Source organism: Anguilla anguilla, chromosome 1 (assembly GCF_013347855.1).
Source record: "Anguilla anguilla isolate fAngAng1 chromosome 1, fAngAng1.pri, whole genome shotgun sequence".
Classification (NCBI taxonomy): Eukaryota; Metazoa; Chordata; class Actinopteri; order Anguilliformes; family Anguillidae; genus Anguilla; species Anguilla anguilla.
In genome coordinates, this window is record NC_049201.1 from 69,498,619 (window position 1) to 69,517,190 (window position 18,572).

Consider the following 18,572-nt stretch of genomic DNA (forward strand, 5'->3'; position numbering starts at 1 on the left):
AGGCAAATTCAGATAGGAGAATGTTTTTGGGGTATGAAAATGATAACGCATTGTAAATATTAACAGCAATTGAATGGATGGGTGGTTCCGCAAGTGCTTCTGTTTAACTGGGTGTTCTGCACACATCCCTCGGATCACAGTTTGCGAAATGAATTAATTTTGCTCGCGACACACTCCATGGCAACGGCTGGCATGCCTGCACCTGCACGCGATGTGTAGATTGACTCTGATTTGGGGCGTGATTGGGGTAATGCGTGTCATTTTAAAACAGCGGGCAAGCCGCACTCACCCCCACTCGCCCTTTCAATGATCAGTATGAGCCGCCATCCATCAGGACGTACAGCCGACTGCAGCGCCCATTTTTTAAAACTGAAAGAGCTCCCAACAGCTTATTTTTTTTCTCTTCCAAAAACCGATAGGTCTTTTAAACAGATAGTCTTGAAAATTTGTTTTTGTGGATGCTGGGATGTCTTACGTAGTTATTTTACTGTCCTGTCTGCAGTCTGTTTTTTTATCAACTTGTCTTGTGCGTGCATCAGTGTAATGAACTGTTCTCTGCTTTTATAGCGGTTGTATTGCACATTTTATTTTTGACACTGATATCACAATCAAATTTCCTCGGGGAAAATAAAGTTGCTGAATTGTATTCTGCAGGGAATCATTTCTCTCTCCAGCATGGCTTAATCTGCTGTATTTCTGAACTTAATGTTTACAGTGGCTTTGTAGACAGAGCATTGATTCCTTTTCCCATCTTGTCCAATCATATTCCAAAGCTTATAAATGGTGGCTCCCCCACTCTAAGAAAAAGACAAAGATTTGTGGTCTTCAGGGACTTGTTCTTGTTTTTATTTCCTTATGCACCTTCTGGCCCTGGCCCAAATATCAAAAACAATTATCAGCAAACAACAGGTTTTGTGAAAGGAAAAAAAAGCAATGGAATCACACTATTAAAGCGTTTAGAATTACTGGAGAGCTCTGGCTTCAGACATTCCTTCATGTGCTTTTTATGGAAAAAAAAGCCGATTAAAATTTTTCAGTACTTTATGACAATAAGGAGCATTCTATAGCATATGAGGTAAAAAAAAAAATTTGAATTTGCAATACTTGCAAGACTGAGAAAACTCACACGGCAGATCACAAAACATTGAGATTCAATATCCGGTCACTTCTCTCTCTTTTTTCATTTGAACTCATTGCTGTTATCACAGTTTCAAGCACAACAGACTGGAACGTAGTCAGATGAAGCACACTCAGTTCGCACTGATATTTTACGATATCATTTCAATAAGAAATGGCTTATTTCAGTTCAGCCACCCATGTACCCTTTCAAGTCTCATAAAGCGATACTGAAAACAGAATTGCGGCACGGAGTTATCATGATAATCTTTCTTTTTTTCTTTCATTTTTTAAAGTGCCCAATAATTCATTTTGCATTGGGGGAGGGGGGGGTGGGGGGGGGGGGGGGGGGGGGGGGCTAAAATTTTGATGACAGAACATGGAAAAATTTTGGAAGAGAGCAAACATGCAAAACTGCTTCCTTGTGCTTCAATGTGATTTTCAATTATTTAAATTATTGGTTAACTTTAAGCGAGTAATACATGATCAAAAGCATACCAAAAATGGTGGTATTTTCCTATGCTATACACTGACATAGAAACTACCAACTATCATACTCATCTGTATCTCAATGCTGATTTTTTATTCCTGTTTCATATGTTTACAGTATGACACATTGAGTACAGTGAGATAATACTGTGGTAACGTATAGCTGTTACCACGGTACATCACTTACGCCACATGCAGTCACCATTATTTGTGGACTCCGAATAAAAAGCAAAAGCAGAAGAATAGTAGCTGTGCAGATGATGGACACAGCCAGGTCTGTGGGGCTCCAGGGTAACTGCAGAATATCTCATGCTGTTTATGCGCTTTTTCCATTGTTTTGGTTGAGCACTGGTATACACAAGAGCTGCTTATTTCTTTTCTTTCGCTGTTTTCACCAAGTGGAAAATGTAGGTATTTGCTGCTGGCATTTTATGCATATCCATACCCTGGAAAACATGCAAACAGAGTACACTAAGGACAAAGCCCCGAGGTGGTTTTCCGTACAGCTCTTCTACAGAAATGAAAAAACAATACGGTTTGAACCAAAATAAATCACAGCATTGTCTGTCTTGCGGGCGCCAGTGTAGCATAATGGTTAAGGAGCTGGTCTTGCAACGTAAAGGTCGCAGGTTCGATTGTAGCCCTGAGCAAGGTACTTAACCTGCATTGCTTCAGTATATATCCAGCTGTATAAATGGATGCAATGTAAATGCTATGTAAAAAGTTGTGCAAGTCGCTCTGGATAAGAGCGTCTACTAAATGACTGTAATGTAATGTTGCGGTTTGCATTATAAGTTATGAGACAGGAAATCTTATTCAGAAAGAGTTACAAAATTGAAGAACATCAGATATGGCTGGTGTGTAGGGTCACATATAAAGGAACAGTCCAGTCCCTTTAGCTGCCAAACAAACAAGCACCAAGGTATTGAATGCAAAGTGAGCTGATATAGGTAGCCAGTGGAGGGAGATGAGAAGGCAAGTGACTTGGCTCAGCCTGGGAAGGCTGTAGTTCAGGTGAGCAGCAGCATTTTGGGGCGGAGGTGTGACGGTGGAGGCAGGGAGGCCAGTGAGGTGGGAGTTGCAGTAGTCCAGCCAGGAAATGACTAAGTAGTAACTGGACTAATAACTGAACTAAGAGCTGGGTTGAGTCAGTGTGAGGAAGGGGCAGATTCTCAGAATATTTATAAAAGGAAAATTGGCATGCCTGATATACTGCCACAATGTCCTCTGAAAGGGACAATTTGATGTCAAGTACCACACCTATGAAGAGCCTGACACTGTCAAGGTCAAGCAGGAAGGAAGACTTGGCAGGGAAGTATAGCATCTCAATTTTAGTTCATCTTCAGATGATGGTTTGCCATCCAGCTCAAGATGTCTTGTAGGTTAGCTGACATGCATGCTGAGGGGAGAGGAGAGGATTAATGGAGGTGTACACAGGTACTGGAGCACCATCTTGAAGCAGTTCATAAGTGTCACCAATAACAGTCATTTTATAACACAGAACTTTGGGGGATTTATTTATGTCTTTGATAAACATTTTTTACCAAACACTTTCATGTTCAAATACCTTCATACATATTTAATGATACTGAACTACTAGACAGAGTGAAAGGCTGGCTAATGTGCTTTCTAGTTCACAAAGCATGCAGCAAGGGAGTCATTATTATGTTTACAGTATACTATACATATGATATGGTTATTACCACAGTGAAGATTACCTGGTGCTATTTTGTGCAATATGTAATAAATTGTTCACCCTTCTGAATGTACACAGTCTATATGCCGAGACTATGAAGACGATAAATATTAAAGAGACTTTATCGATATCTTTAAAATACAGCTTGCGCTGTTGTGGGAGACTGAACGGGAATTTAACATGGTTCTCGATCCTGACATGAACAGAAACTCCTCGACGGATGATAGACAACATTCCTCCTTGCGGCAGTTTGTCCAGGAATTCATAAGTTCTCCACACCTGGTAGGAAGTTCTCTACACCCAGGTGCTGCTGGGAAAAGAGCACGCAGTGAAGAAAAGCTTCACTCTTTCTGAGAAAGGCAGGTTAGACATGCTCTTCATGCCGGAGGACACAACGTTGGATGTGAAAAGATGTCAGAGCCTAAGAGTGAAAAACATTTCACATTTAAGATCATGACTCCCCCCACCAAACACCTCAGCCAGCCAGAGTACAGCAGCCCTTCCTCCCAGGATTCACCTACAGAGTCAGAAACACCAGCCCAGCCTCAGCATTATAGGTAAAGGACAACCAAGAATCAACACCAGACAAGATACCAGGAAGCATACATAGAGGAGAAATCCTAATGGCCGTAGAGTCCCCGACTGACTCAGGAAACCCAACACCAGATGGCTTCAGTTCCAGGGCTACATAATAATCCATTCCCCCAGTTTTAAATTCTAAAGATTCGGTTTAACCATGTACTTAAAAATAAACTGATAGCACCATGCTTCAAAAAGTCAATTCCCCCCTCTCAGAGCGTGGAACTCTTTTACAATGTTAAAAACTTGATCCCTGCCGCAATACCCACCCGCCATTCGCAGGCCCAGCTGCCTCCCTCTGAAAAAAATGAGAAGAAAATTTGGCCGTTAGTGTTCTGTTACCGTTGTCTTTTTCTCAACTGAGAGAGAATCTTTCCTGAGGAATGCCCTCTTGTCACTGAAACGTCTCATACCTCCAGTCCCTTGTGACTCCAGCGTCTTGGAGGAGCCGCATCCACGGGTCAGGAGGCATCCCAAGGCTCCTGAAACACCTGCACAGGGGCTGCCCTCTCCCCCCGCCGCTCCTCGCCCTGTGTCTGGAGAACCTGCCTCACAAGCTACAGAAATACTGCTTTGAAAATCTTCCGTCGCAGTAAAATGCTCCCTGTTTACACAGATGTGTTCTCAAATGCCTCTAAACAAATGCCAGTGTTACTCCGGACTTCTGTAGAATGTCAAGGCTATATATGTATATTTCTCCCATTCTAAGGAAGGACACACAGGTACATGTTCCCTCCACATACTCCTGAATTAACAGAAAGGGATGTAGGTTTCATTTACTGCATATGTCTATATATACAGGTACCATGTACATGTTATTTATGTATTAAATAACATCCTAGTTTTGGTCTAACATGCTATTTAATATGTAAAGATCAATCTATCATGAATGTATTTATAGGGTTACTTGAGCACTACAGAATCTTTTTTGGATAAAAAAAAAGGCATTTGACAGTTTCCTCTATAATAATCTAATGTTTTAAATGTCAAATAAAAATGATTTCAACTTTTGACTCATTGCTGCGATCACCTTTTAATAAATCTAACAATGTGACTTTAATAAATTTCTCACCTTTTGTTACTCCGGCAACGCTTTTGCCATGCCCATTACTCTTGATTATTACCTTCGATTTACAGGCTTTGATCGCCTGCCAGCCGTTTCCATTTTAGCTGTTGTGAAACACAGGCAGCATACGTTTATGGCATTTTGTGCATATTTATGAACCGCAGCGCAAGGCTGCACATTAGCATCTCCACATGCTAAAAACGCCCTACGGAGAAAGCGTTGCAGTGGCATTTGCATACGGCTGTAACCAGCCCTGCACACCTCTATGTGTACCAACGGCCCATGGCCCACTGTGGTGCACAGGGCTTTGCACCAGTACCGCGCAGCCACCCCTCCCCACCCACCCCCCCGCCCCCACCCCCACCCCCACCCCCACCCCCACCCCCACCCACTGTCACCCCGCCTGCTGTGTGACAGGACCTTGGGAGGGACAGCTTGCGGCAGCCCAAGATCCCCCAGCCTGTCAGAAACCATGGCGCTGATCTGCCTTCCTGGAGGACTAGTCTCCTGGTTGGCTGAGGGGGGAAAAAAAAGAAAGAAAAAAAGAAAGAAAAAGAGTGCTACACGTGTGTAACCAATGAGCACGTTACACACCCCATCGAGTTCATCCATCCAAACAGCTCACGCATGCGAACGCATCGGCCGCCGGGCTGACAGGAAACCGCTTTCCTTCATCAGCCAGAGCAATTGTGCCAAATCGCTCGGAGCAACATCCAAAGGTGGAAGTCCTCCACGCCGAGGGCTCGCGTTGCTAGCGTATACCCCCTGGTTGATAATTACAGCATGCGGTCATCCTTTAATTCTATAACTAACTTCTAAGTGTGTGAGTGCTGTAACTGCCTAGTCCGCAATAGCCTGTTGAACGCCATTAGCCTTGTGGAGCTGAACGACTGCATATCTCCTGGGTCAGTAACAGGATGATCCTATTTCTGGAAGAGAGAAGTTCAAGCTATCTCCCCATTAAAATGATGTCCCCAAAATATAATAAGTCTGAAGTGCTATACAGGGGATATCAAAGCAGGTTTTCACGGTATGGGTACACACACTAATGGCACCCTGAGTAACACTAATTGCCAGAGACAAATGTCATGTCTGGTGAAACATAAAAAAACAAATAACAAAAAATCCCAGCATCCTTGCATTGTTGTGGTTTCAGTGTTATTTGGTCAATAGGAAACTGAATCGAGCTTTTTGTCAACACATTTTTCACGTTATTTCTGATAATTTGCAAATATATCAGGTATGAGCTAAAGCAAATATTGTTTTCAAAATATTAAAGCAAAAATGTTCTGTAAATTTTCACTCTCGCTCTCTCTCTCCTTCTCTCTCTCGCACACACACACACACACCACAGGACAAGCAGGGAGAGGAAAAAAGAAAAACTAAAGGAATGGCCTTCTTGCAATCAAATTTATTGTCTAAATCTTGCCTTAGAAAAAGGACCCTGATTGCAGGTCTTCATAGAAGATGCTAAATTCTTCACTAAAATGTGAAAAACGAAAAACAAAATACGAATATACAAAAATAATACTTTGTCCTACGTGATTGTGATAGGGTCTGATTCTAGAGTCAAACCAGATTACAGATAATTTGCCTCAGACAAGAACACTGGCACCCATTGCTATTTTCAGCAGAGTAGTTCATTTACATGTAGTTAAAAAACAATATATGTATTCAAGGCTAGCATCGGCAAACACTAGTTAAAATTAAGGCAAAATTAAAAGGCAAAATTAAAGCTTAACCATGACCAATATTTCCAGATATAAAATGTTACCTTCCGACAAAATGTACTCATTATGCCGTGGAAAAAAAAACACTTAATGAAGGCAAATTAATAGAAAATACATTTACAGAACGCTTTTTTTCTTTTCCCATTTCATGGAAAAATAATACTGTTTACATTTCTGTGAAGTCATTTTCACCCAGAACATGAAGGTACAATTTTAAAATAATGCCGCCTCACTTCAGGAGGGAAATATATTTTTATATTAGCTCAAAATAGCATCATTAACGGGACCACTTGAATGGCCACCTATGGCATTTTCACCGGTCAAGCAATAAACTGAATGAATACCTTCGTGTAAATGGGCTGCATTCATTCATTCAATGCAACTGTAAGAACATTCTACTTATAATAAACTTTTCACATTAGTCCAGATTTAGATCATTCATAGAAATGAGTTCTCTCATAATGAACATCCACACCAGCTGTTTCTTGATTCATGCCTTAATTAAACCATTTCCAGGTAAGTAATGCCCATATAAAGTTAGCTTAATTTGGACCATGAAAAGGTATTTCACGAAACAAATATTTTTAAAATCCCTGACTGAGAAAGGGTGCAAACACCAGTGTCTGAAAATGCTACAGAAATCACCGTGGAGACAAAAACTAACAATTCGCACTACATCGACACATTTTACAGAAATACTGAGAAATCAAGAGCGATCCTGTCCTGTTGGCTGATTCCACACAATGCTAAGCGCTCAACAGAGAATCAAAAAGGGTTTTACGTCTTCCATAGCCGGTGTTGTAGTGCGACTGCTGGTGTAAATCAATGCTCTCATTGGCCCGTGGCTGTTTACAGTGACGAGCAGCAGGCTATGCGTAAGAGGGAGGAAGGCTTATGCGGCCTCTCGCTGCCCAGCTCTCCCTCTCTGCCTCAAAATGGCCGCTTCAGCGCAGTCCAGATCTCCTCTGCTCGTGCCAGTCCGGTCTGGCAGAGCACGGTACCACGAAAAACCCGGCCCAACACAGCCCCGTCCAGCTTTCAGCAAGTTTGATCCCCCCCCCATTTCAGCAAGTTCAGTTTTTCCAACCCGAGGCACCTTCACATTTAACGTCGTCCATTTTAGTCCAGTTGTTCCCACTTTGGCTCAGTTTCAGTAAAAGTTTCAGTTGCGATAAATATTTAGTTTGCGGTCCACGTCAGCCCAAACCGGCCAACATTTTACAAGTCGAAGAAGCTGCGATCAGATTTAGCCAGTGTGTTTTGGTCCAGTGGACAACTCTGGCTGGCTGATTGTAGTGCTGCTGAGTCCAGTTGGCATTGGCCTGCGTACAGTCTGTACGCCTCAGAGTCAGGTCCATTGATCCATTTTGGCTCATCTGAGGGTCCACGTACAGTGATAAATAGAGAAAGGCAGATGCTACAGGATGAAAAGAGAAGGGAGAAAGAGAAAAGGGACAGAAGTGTGAAATGAATGGATATGCTTTTATCTGAGATTGTTGGGTTTTTTTTCAGGGTGAACTTTTATCAGAGAAGAAGGGGAGTGAGAGGGGGGCAGAGGGGGCCAAAAGCCTAAAAGAGGATTTGATAGAGAGCAGGAAAGGGAGGGGTGTAGAGAAAAGAGCAGAGAGATTAGTGCCACTCCAAAAATGACAGAGAGAGAGAGAGAAGAAAAAGAGGGAGAGAGAGAATGCCCAAGGGAGTATTTTCCTCTCTGTGTGTGAGACAGTGAATCAATGCAAAACCCTGTGTGTGCGTGTGTGTGTGCGCGTCTGTGTATGTGTGTGCGTATTGCTTTCAATGACCACAGAACCTGAGAAAAGGATGGTTCATTGTACAGCTGTATGTAGGAGGCAGATGGAGAGTGTGTTCAATATATAGCCGTGTGCAGGAGATAGATGGACAGTGTGCAGTGTATAACTCAACAGGGCTCTGCTCTGTGCCTACGGACGGATATGCACCCTAATGAGAATGACTGTGCAACCTCAGGGTAGCTGATCCATCGTATGTATGAGACCGAGGCGTCTCCATAGATTTCTCAGGTGTGACCTATCAGCACCATGTCTGGCCCTCTCTATCAGGGGCACACAAAGGCAGACCCTCAGTGTGCGCTCACACATATTTGGGTGGGCATATAGAGAGAGACAGGTCAGATGGATGAGAGGAGGAAGAGAGGGATGATGAGGACGAGGAGCCATGGAGTTTCCATCACTGAACGGACCGCACTGCGAGGTGCTGGGTTACCTGGGGGAGGGGGGGGGGTGGGGGGGGGGGGGGGGCAGAGAGAGAACAAGACAGAGAGGAACAAGTCAGGGATGAGGCATACTGTTTAAATGAACACATTTTCAGAGAGAGAAATGTTTACAAACAAGGAATTAATACAGGGGCAGACTGTGGAAAATGGACAATAGACACGCTGCTGAACAACTCACCCTGTTCCTGATTAGGTTGTGCTGTTACTGCGAGAGAGAGAGGGAGAGAGAGAGAGAGAGAGAGAGGGGAGAGAGAGGAGGGGAGAGGGAGAGAGAGACGGACACAGGTGTAGAGGGAGACAAGTTATTACATTTGGTTTCTCTGAACATGATTACTGCCAACCTAACTGTACTCCATGGAAAATAAGGAGCAAATGAAAAGACTGATGCATTTACCATTACAGAAGTGCAAATAGCATGAGAAACGACTACCACAGCAGCACAGTCCAAAAATACATCACAAATGCAGATTTCTTTAAAGGTCAAATGCAAAAGAGAGCAGACTGAGAGGTAAGGGGAATATAATATCCAGAAACAGAGAGCAGGAAGTGAGAGAACGGGGAAGATTTGAAAAAGAAAAGGGGGGAAAGTAACCGAAAGAGAGGAGGAGGAGGAGGAGGAAGAGGAGGAGCGGCACAAAGAGATGAAGACAGAGTGACAGAGCGAGACAGAGGAAGGGACAGAAGAAAGAAAGCGCAAGGGAGACGGAGGAAAAGAAGTGTGAGAAAAACAGAGAGAAAAGCGGGAGAGGAGAACCTGAAAGAAGGTCAGATGGAGAGGGAGAGAGGGAAGAGGAAGGGAGGGTGTTTGTGTCTGGGTGTCATCTGCATGGCAGGGGGCCGACTAAAAGGAAATAATGAAAGGAGAGGGAGTCAGAATGAGAGAGTGGCGCAGGAGGGAGAGAGAGAGGGAGAGAGAGAGAGAGATTACTAAAAAAGTGCACATGTTGCAGCATTGTTCCGGTTAATGTCCCCCCCATTGCTGCTGAAAGCCTTGAGCTCCTCATTTTAAGCAAAGTTCTGTTTTATGAGTACACTAGACCAGACTTATTGATAAATGGCGTTTTGTCAGAGTGTCCAGTATCGATCCGGGACGGGGAGCGCAGGAGATATCGCAGTGTTGAGTCACGGCCAAGAGGGGCCTATGAACTATGGACCGCTCGCGGCATTGATTTCCGCTGAAATTCGGTGTTAAGTCTACGGGTCAGCTGATGTGACTGACAGCGAACCTGGGCTCGCTCCAGCTCCAGCTGGCTCCGCAGCAACGTCAGCCGCACGATTCGACAAACGGCAGGTTTCCGTTTAGACGAAGCACTGCGACGCTACTCAAGAAATGCGTGTTCCGTGTCCCGTTTGCTTTGCAGAAGAGGAAAAACTGATTCATATTTGTTGCTGCCCTTATCTGGGCCTGGGTCATTTGCACAAAAATTACGATTATAAAAATAAAAATAAAAATAAATTTAATTTGGATTTTAAACAGAAGAAAATTACAAACTTCGAGGACAGACACCGAGACAAAAATTAGGATGGATCCTTTTCACGAAACTGAATTTTTCCATTCTATTTTAGCAGTGTTCAATTCCAGTTATATTTGGCTTTCTAAATTTCTCAGAACTCCTGTAAAATAGAAATCATTGGGGTATATATATATCATAGGCTGTACCTTTCTCATGACAGTTTTACAGCAGCTATATTTCTCTTGTTAATACTTCTGCATCTAAAATGAGAACATGAGAAAGACCAAAAGCCATAAAAGATTTTGTTTTTTTTGTAGCTATTTGGATGTTACTGAGCAAATATGGCACACAGCTCCTACATTTCCTCAAACAATTTATACACTGGAGTCTTTCCACTTCAATGCCATTATTGAAGTATGTACAATTCTTATTTATAGCAATTTGGCTCAAACTGTTCGTGAATATGATTATATGATTATAACGCACTATTGCGAAAAATGCTGTGGTTTTCCTGAGATAAATATTGTGGAAAACCTGGCGTGCTGTCTCAATGGAAACATAAGAGCAAAAAAAGATTAAATTAATTTTTACAACAAAAAAAAAAAAACTAGACTCAGGACAGAACTGTCCTGATTATGATCAATCTGCATAGGTTTTTGGGTAATGAAGTTTTCTGTATGACCCACAAGCCTACGCAGGTAAACAAGAATGCGAATGAGTAACAAAGCCAAAACACCAAACTTGTTTTTTTTTTTTTTTTAAGATTTTTTTTTCTTTTCCAGAATTCAAAAAATGCTTTAAGGGATTATTGGGCACTCTGTCAAGGGTAAAAGAAATAAACACAAAAGAAAACAAAGAACAAGCACAATCATCTTCAGAAGGAAAACAACCCCAAGTACTGCACACACACAAACACAAAATCAATACGTCAGAAAGGTAGCTTTTGAGTTGTACGTAAATACTTACAGCCATGCCGCAATGCCGCTTGGAAGACCATCACACCTCTGTGCCACATGCTACGCTACCACAGACCATTACACAAAATATACCACTTATACACGCATTACAACACACACCAGTATGAAGTAAATCTCTTACACTACATGCTCGAAAAAACCCATCTCTATGACGCAATATACTACTGCATAACACACCGGGATAAACCACATCCCATAACTCACACATTATACCCTCATAAAAACCGATATCCACAGTATAAATCACTATTGTACACATCAGGTTAAAACTACATCACTCACAAGGGCTGCCAAAAATATTCAAAGTTCGAATACTGATCAGACGTAAATTTGAGAATTCAAATCTTTGTTTTAGGGCCCACCAAATCACATTGATAAAAGCAACTATTTTCAAAGCCTATGTAACTATCTAAAGTTACATTTATTAATATTTTTAATGTCCTATTGTGCCATACGACACCTTTATGGATGATAAGGCTTGGGCCTATAATAGATTACAGGTAGCGTCACTGCCTATTATTACAGCCTACATATTGCGCCCGATAATAAACATATTTATGCAAATGATATTCGAATATATTCAAATTCATACCAATTTTAGAAGGTTAAATTTGAACTCAATTTCAAGCCAATGCTGACAGCACTATTCTTTACACTAAATAAAATAGTGTAAAGAATAGCTATTTGTTACTCATAAATCTTTATTACACGTCATTACTGTATACATAAGGATAAACTACACTACCATACCATAAACTCTCAAAGACAAGTTTATGGTACACAGTATTTCTAAAATCACATTGTGTACCGACGTTAAACTACAAAAGTATACCACATATTATACCATCAGAGACTAATTTTATACAACCCTTCTGTACACGTACCAAGGGCAGACCCCACCCCAGCAAACCATAGAGTATTCCGTTACGCCACAGGTTACCCTACGCAGCAGTGCTAATCGCACGCCATCGCACAGCAGCCAATGCCTTGTTCTAAAACTTGCGCAGTCGTATCATGCGCCAACTCAAATCTGCGCAGCTCTGCATCAGTCAAACCTCACACCAGGTGGAACAACACGTCAACATGGCAGACGATCGTGTTATTCCAGGGTTAACTACACCCCTCAACGTCCCGCAGGCGTGTCACGAGGGGGGGTGGGGGGGGTGGGGTGGGTGGGGTCAATCCGTCGTGCAGGCGTCCCTCGGAAAACAAAAAAAAAAACCGCCACGCCGCCTCTCCGCACGACGTCCCCGCTTCTCCCCGCCGCCATTTTGCAGACCCGCCACAATATTTAGCCAGGCGACCGCCGTCTTTTGTTCGCCGCGGCGCCGCGGGGGCTGCTAACGAACACGGGACCGTTGGAAACCGAACGGGGACGCAAATTCGTCGTGAAAAAAAAAGGACTTTTCGCCGCGGGTCGCGAAAAGACGAGGGAGGCACGAAGGAAACGGAGCGAGAGGAAGGAGGTAAAAGGTAGCGCGGAGGGGCGTAAAGTAGAGATGGAGAGATTTAGAATCGAAAAAAAAGGGGAGAGAAAGAGAGGGGGAGAGGAATTGCAACCTAAAATGACCATGATAGTGGGCTCACAGCAGGACGGAGAGAGGTAGAGAGAGACGGAGAGAAAGAAGAGGCTAGAAAAGGGGGATCAATTAGAGAGAGACTAGAAATGGCTGTAATGGCTTTTCACAGCAGGGGAGAGAGGGAGAGAAAGAGCAGAAAAAAAACAACTGCAGAATTAATGTTTCCACAAGATGCCTTCTGAAAATGGTGGGAGGAGGAAGACAGGGGGGAAGAGAGGAGGAGTGCGGTGAAAGAGGACCGAGGGAGCGCAGAGGAGCCAGGGGGTGAGGTCCCTTCCCTGGGACATCACTGCCACCGCAGAGTCCGCAGGGAGATATTTAAAATGCTCTGGCAACCCTGTCTAATGCCAATACATTATTTGCGCAGGACATTAATACTGGGGTGACAAATATTGACAAACGCATCCATCAAATTAACAATAACGGTGTAAATTAAAATAATTACCAGACAGCTATGCACGTCTTTCTGTCTGGAAGGTCTCTTTCAATGGAGGGCTTAACTGCTGGAGTAAAAGCTAGGTGTTTAATTTATGCTACAAACCTGGCTAAGACCTGAAAGGACAAATGACTGACAGACAACCCAGCTGCAAGGATTACCGTTACAACACAGAGTCTTTTGAACAGAACTAAACCGAACAGGGAGAGCGGGGAACTCGGGGGAGCAGAAGGGAGGAAACAAAGCAGAAATCCATTTAGCCCAACACAGTCACACACGCGCACACACACACATGCACGCGCACACACACACACACACACACACGCGCACGCACACACACTCACACACACACACACACGCACACACACTCACACTCACACGCATACACACACGCGCACATGCGCACGCACACACACACATGCACACGCACAGACACACATATACACCATGCACGCACACACGCGCACAAACACACACCATGCACGCGCGCACACATCATGCATGCACACACGCAGGCACGCGCACACACACACACACACACTCACGCGCATGCACACGCGCGCACGCACACACACTCACACACACACTGACACTCACACGCATGCACACACACACACACACACGCGCACACACACTGACACTCACACGCATGCACACACACACACACACACACACATGCACGCGCACACACACTCACGCGCAGACACACATATACACCATGCACGCACACACGCGCACAAACAGACACAATGCACGCGCACACACATCATGCACGCGCACACACACACACACACCATGGACGCATGCACACGCTCACGTACACACACACGCGCACAGGCACACACACACACACACTTCCACTCCACATTAGCACTAGCCCTCGCCTCGCAGCTCTCTAATGTCTGCTGATTATTTTCCCCACTGCACTCGGGCGACATTATAGGAAATCCACTTTCACTGTAATTACTTAATTGGACTCTTTTCATCGGCTGTCAGTCGGTGAAAGATTGCGGACGGCCCAGGTGAATCTTTAATAAAGACGCCGGAATATCTAACAGCAGACGCTGCGCTTCCACGGGGCGAGAGCAGACACCCACTGCCTCACGCAAACGACAGCCTCATGTCCCCCCCTTCAGATGAAAGGGAATCCTTAAAAGGACCATAACCAGCCGCAGAGAGGAGAGCTGGGCCGGGATAAACAGCCCCCCATCACGGCCTGATGCCGCCGCCGCCCGCCTAACAGTCTCATTTCAGCCAGGTTATTACCGCGTGATCACAGGACCGCACACTTCAGAGAGAGGAGACGGAGGAGGAGAGAGAAAGAGAAAATGACAGAGCAAAGGGGAGACGGGACAGAGAGAGAGGGGGGGGGAGACAAATCGGAGAGACGGAGGGCAAAGGGGGGAGAAGGTGGGGAAGGGGAGGAGAGGGAAAGACACGGGGAGGGAGGGAAAGGGAGGCGCGGGGAGCGCAGGAAGGGAAGACGGGGAGCGCAGCAGAGAGGGGGAATAAGAGAGGGAGAGAGAGAGAGAGAGAAAGAAAGCGGGGAGCAAGGAGGCGTAGTGGATAGAGAGGAGATTAGCTTTGCTCCGGTGGCGACAGATCATAAAAACAAGAGAGGGAGGAAAGAGGAGAAGAAACAGAAAGAGGGGAAGATTAGTGCCACTTCAAGAACGACAGAGCACACTAGAAAAGGGGCGTGGGGGGGTGGGGGGATGGGGGGTGGGAGGGGGCCAGACGGAGAGGAGGGGAATCCTACAGTTTAGTCAGGATTAGTTTCGCTCGGAGAGCACGGGGTCGCAGGACAGCGGGGGAAAGGAGGGCAGGGGAGACGGGCCATCTCGGAATGAAAGAGAGAGACTACGGGGGGGGGGGGGGGGGGGCACACATTTACACACCAGCGAGACGCGTGAAGGGCCCTGCAGCTTTCCTTGGAGAAGCAAAGAGTTTAAAAACACACTGATCTGCACCTGTAGGCAGACTGAGAAAGCGCATGTGAGAAACCGCAGAAGGGTTATAAAGGGTCATATTCGGAATGCTACTGCTCAGCGTCTCGGGCTAGCAGGAAACAGACCGATGTCTTCTGCGACGCTTAAAAACTTTCCCGGGGAAATACGCGTTCACATTTTCTCAGCATTACAGCCATTCCAGTCCTGCGGGTGCATTTTGTTGTAGGTCAGTAAACATGGCGCTCTATCAGAAACGATCTGCAGGTAACTTATATTTTAATTAAAACCCATGGGCCTGTAGAAATTAAGAGTAAAGCCAGGATTAAGCAAGATATCAAAGCTGGGGCCCAAACGTGTAATTGCGCTCCACGCACATTACTGCGCAAATCCTTCCATCAATTAATTTGGAATAAGTCTCTTATTAACTCGTTCACTTAGTATCTTTCACAAAGCGTGATTGATTTAGCCAGTAATATTTTTAAAATGGCTGAGTGGACCGAACAGGGTTCAGACGGGGGGTAGTGCGGGGCGCTAGCGTCGGGCATTCCTACGCTAGCCGAACGACCGACGTTCCCCATCAGAAATCCGCCCGTCCGACCAGAAGGTCAACGTTTCTCCGGGCCCCCTCGGTGTTAAGTCAACCCAGGGGAGACGCCATTGATTCACAAACAAAGGTTAGCGAGCACACGGCGTCGAGGAAGAAGGAAAAAAGAAAAAAATCTAAACGTGCGGCACTGTCTCGAATGAAAGGTGGGAAATCGCCGCCCCAGAACTGTGCGTCTGGTCCCCCTTCTGTGTAGTGCTGCTGAGATTACAGCTTTGGCCACCAACGTGTGCGTTACCGCGCCAATCAAGACCCTCCTGACTGTGACTGGAGAGCGAATCTGAGCCACAAGAGCAGAGAGGAGGAGGAGGACGAGGGAGAAATGAAGGGTTGCACTCGTTGCAAGCACAGTCACTCTGGAAGAATAAGGGCAGAGAGAGAGAGAGGGAAGAAAGGATGAAGCTGAGGAAAAGGGGCACCCTCCACATTTGCACAACCCCCCCCCCACCCGTCCTATCCCATATGCCACTGCAGAGTCAGAGCAGACAGAGTCAGAGTGAGCGGGACATGGATAAGGAGAGGCAGGTGGGGGGACATGAGAGCGCATCGCTGATAAACACGTGGAGAGAAAAAGGAGGAGACGGACGACAGGAACGGAGGGGTGGCTAGATGGAAAAAGAGGAGAGGAGGGGTGAATGGATGGAAAAGGAGGAGAGGAGGGGTGAATGGATGGAAAAGGAGGAGAGGAGGGGTGAATAGATGGATAGGGAGGAGAGGAGGGGTGAATGGACGGAAAGGGAGGAGAGGAGGGGTGAATAGATGGAAAGGGAGGAGAGGAGGGGTGAATAGATGGAAAGGGAGGAGAGGAGGGGTGAATAGATGGAAAGTGAGGACACTTTCGGAAAGTGAATCGTAAAGGGGGGGAGGAGGTAGTCAGGGACAGGAGAAAGGATGAAGGGATGAAAAAGAGGGGTGCACTCACCAGATTCGCAGCACACCGTGATTCGGAGTTTGAGACAGGTCAGGGGGGGCCCGTCCTCTATGGGCATCGCTGGGGAAGGGGGGGGGGGGGGGCAGGGGTAGAGACAGAGAGAGAGTCACTCAATAATCACCAAAGTCAGACCTGGAAATGGCAGCAGAAAGGCTAAGCGCTACCCAGGAGCAGAAAAGAGCACTTTAAAAATAATGAAAAAGTAATGGACTGATCACCCCTGCCTCACAGCCCTGGGCTGAGAAAATAATATAAAAAAATAAAAGCTTAATTTTATTTCCGGATTTAAACTGCATCAGGTAGCGCCGTTTGGGCCGCCGCACTGTTCCCTTATTCATGGCCCTCACGCTCTCACGGGGTGGACCCGCCCCCCGTCCTGCATCAGCTATCAGGTAGGCCGGTTATTACAAAACGTCCCCGCGCCCATCTGGACTTCCTACCCATGACTTTGAAGAACTTCAGCAGTGTACTTAAGAGGGAAGGGGAGTGAGAAAGAGATACAGAGGCTGGGGTAACACACACACACACACACACACACACGCGCGCACACACATAAACACACACACGCTCACACACACACTCACTCATACTCTCTCACACTCTTTCACACACGCACACAGACACAACTACTCACACACAGGTACACACACACACACATGCACAATCACACACACACACTCCCTCATACTCTTTGACACACACACACACACTCACACAATGATATACATCCAGGGTACCAACACTGTCACCTAGGAGGAAAAGAGGGAACAGGAGGGAGATGTCTGGACACTGAGATTCACTTGGTCAACATGGAGGAGATGGAGAAAGAAGAGGGGGAAGAGCGGGGAGAGGGAAAAGGAGAAGTAACACAGAGAAAACAAGCCGTCAGCCCTCGCCTTCCAAAAGTGGAATGAAAACCCACTCATTAAATCAAACGGCAGTTTTAATTAAACATTGGCAGTTCTGCTGCTCCCAAATAAATCTATAGGTCCGGGAGGCTTTTTCAGCATTTTCACACAGATAATCTGTAAGCAACACCAACAAGGGCAGAAATCCATTCACTCTCCACTGGTGCAGTGAGTCAGTAATTTAACACCAGCCTTCTGGAGAGTGAAAAAAGCTTGCCAACATAACCTAAACTCCCACAATGCAACACTAAACAAAACCGTTCTTGCTCTGTGCTACTGTATACGGTCAAAATAACAACTGGAAAATAACCTCAGAATATTCGGGTCACTTGGACAATAACTGATATGACAGGATGGTCAGAGGTTACCCATAATGCATCAGGGGAACAAAGGTCTTTCCTTTTTGCCGTCGCCGTTTGCTCTCTGACCAGCATTAAAACTAAACTACAGTGTATAATTACTGTAATTACACCTTTACGCAAAGTCTGGCATATTTTACAAATACCAAAAAAACCGACAGAAACGTTATGTACCATCTTTTCCGGTAACAAAGCACACAAAAATGTGAGCCCATATTGTACTCCCGCAATCTGGGGGAAGCCATTGTTAAGTTCACAAGAGCTGAAGTGACACAATGGGGTTTCCACTGTTGTGTGTAAACTGTCTCATGGCTCGACAATAGGCCATTGTCCAGAAAACCCGACCAGTAATTTATGCAAAGATGTTCTCTCCGTCTCTCCCCTTTTTTTCCCCCTCTTTCCCCCCCACCCTCTCTTTGTTGGTTTTTCATTCTCTTGTTCTGCCTT

The 18,572-nt window shown here is 45.4% G+C and overlaps 1 protein-coding gene and 1 long non-coding RNA gene across 3 annotated transcripts in view; both read right to left on the reverse strand.

The window, feature by feature from the left end:
* Window positions 1-1,498: 1,498 nt before the first annotated feature.
* On the reverse strand, window positions 1,499-4,459 carry LOC118212483. The gene is made up of 4 exons (XR_004762241.1): window positions 4,294-4,459; window positions 4,150-4,178; window positions 2,866-3,004; window positions 1,499-2,051 (listed from the first exon to the last, which is right to left on the reverse strand). It is a non-coding gene; the product is annotated as an uncharacterized LOC118212483 (long non-coding RNA).
* Window positions 4,460-6,337: 1,878 nt separating this feature from the next.
* Window positions 6,338-18,572, reverse strand: part of si:dkey-246i14.3 (ephrin-A4) — a 31,030-nt gene continuing 18,795 nt past the window's right edge. For both annotated transcript variants that reach the window (XM_035436054.1, XM_035378866.1), the window contains exons 3-5: window positions 16,850-16,918; window positions 9,106-9,132; window positions 6,338-8,917 (exon numbers count right to left, since the gene is read on the reverse strand). In XM_035436054.1, coding sequence (XP_035291945.1) covers window positions 8,823-8,917; window positions 9,106-9,132; window positions 16,850-16,918 — 191 coding nt within the window. In that variant the 3' untranslated portion in view covers window positions 6,338-8,822. The remainder of the gene's footprint in view (window positions 8,918-9,105; window positions 9,133-16,849; window positions 16,919-18,572) is intronic.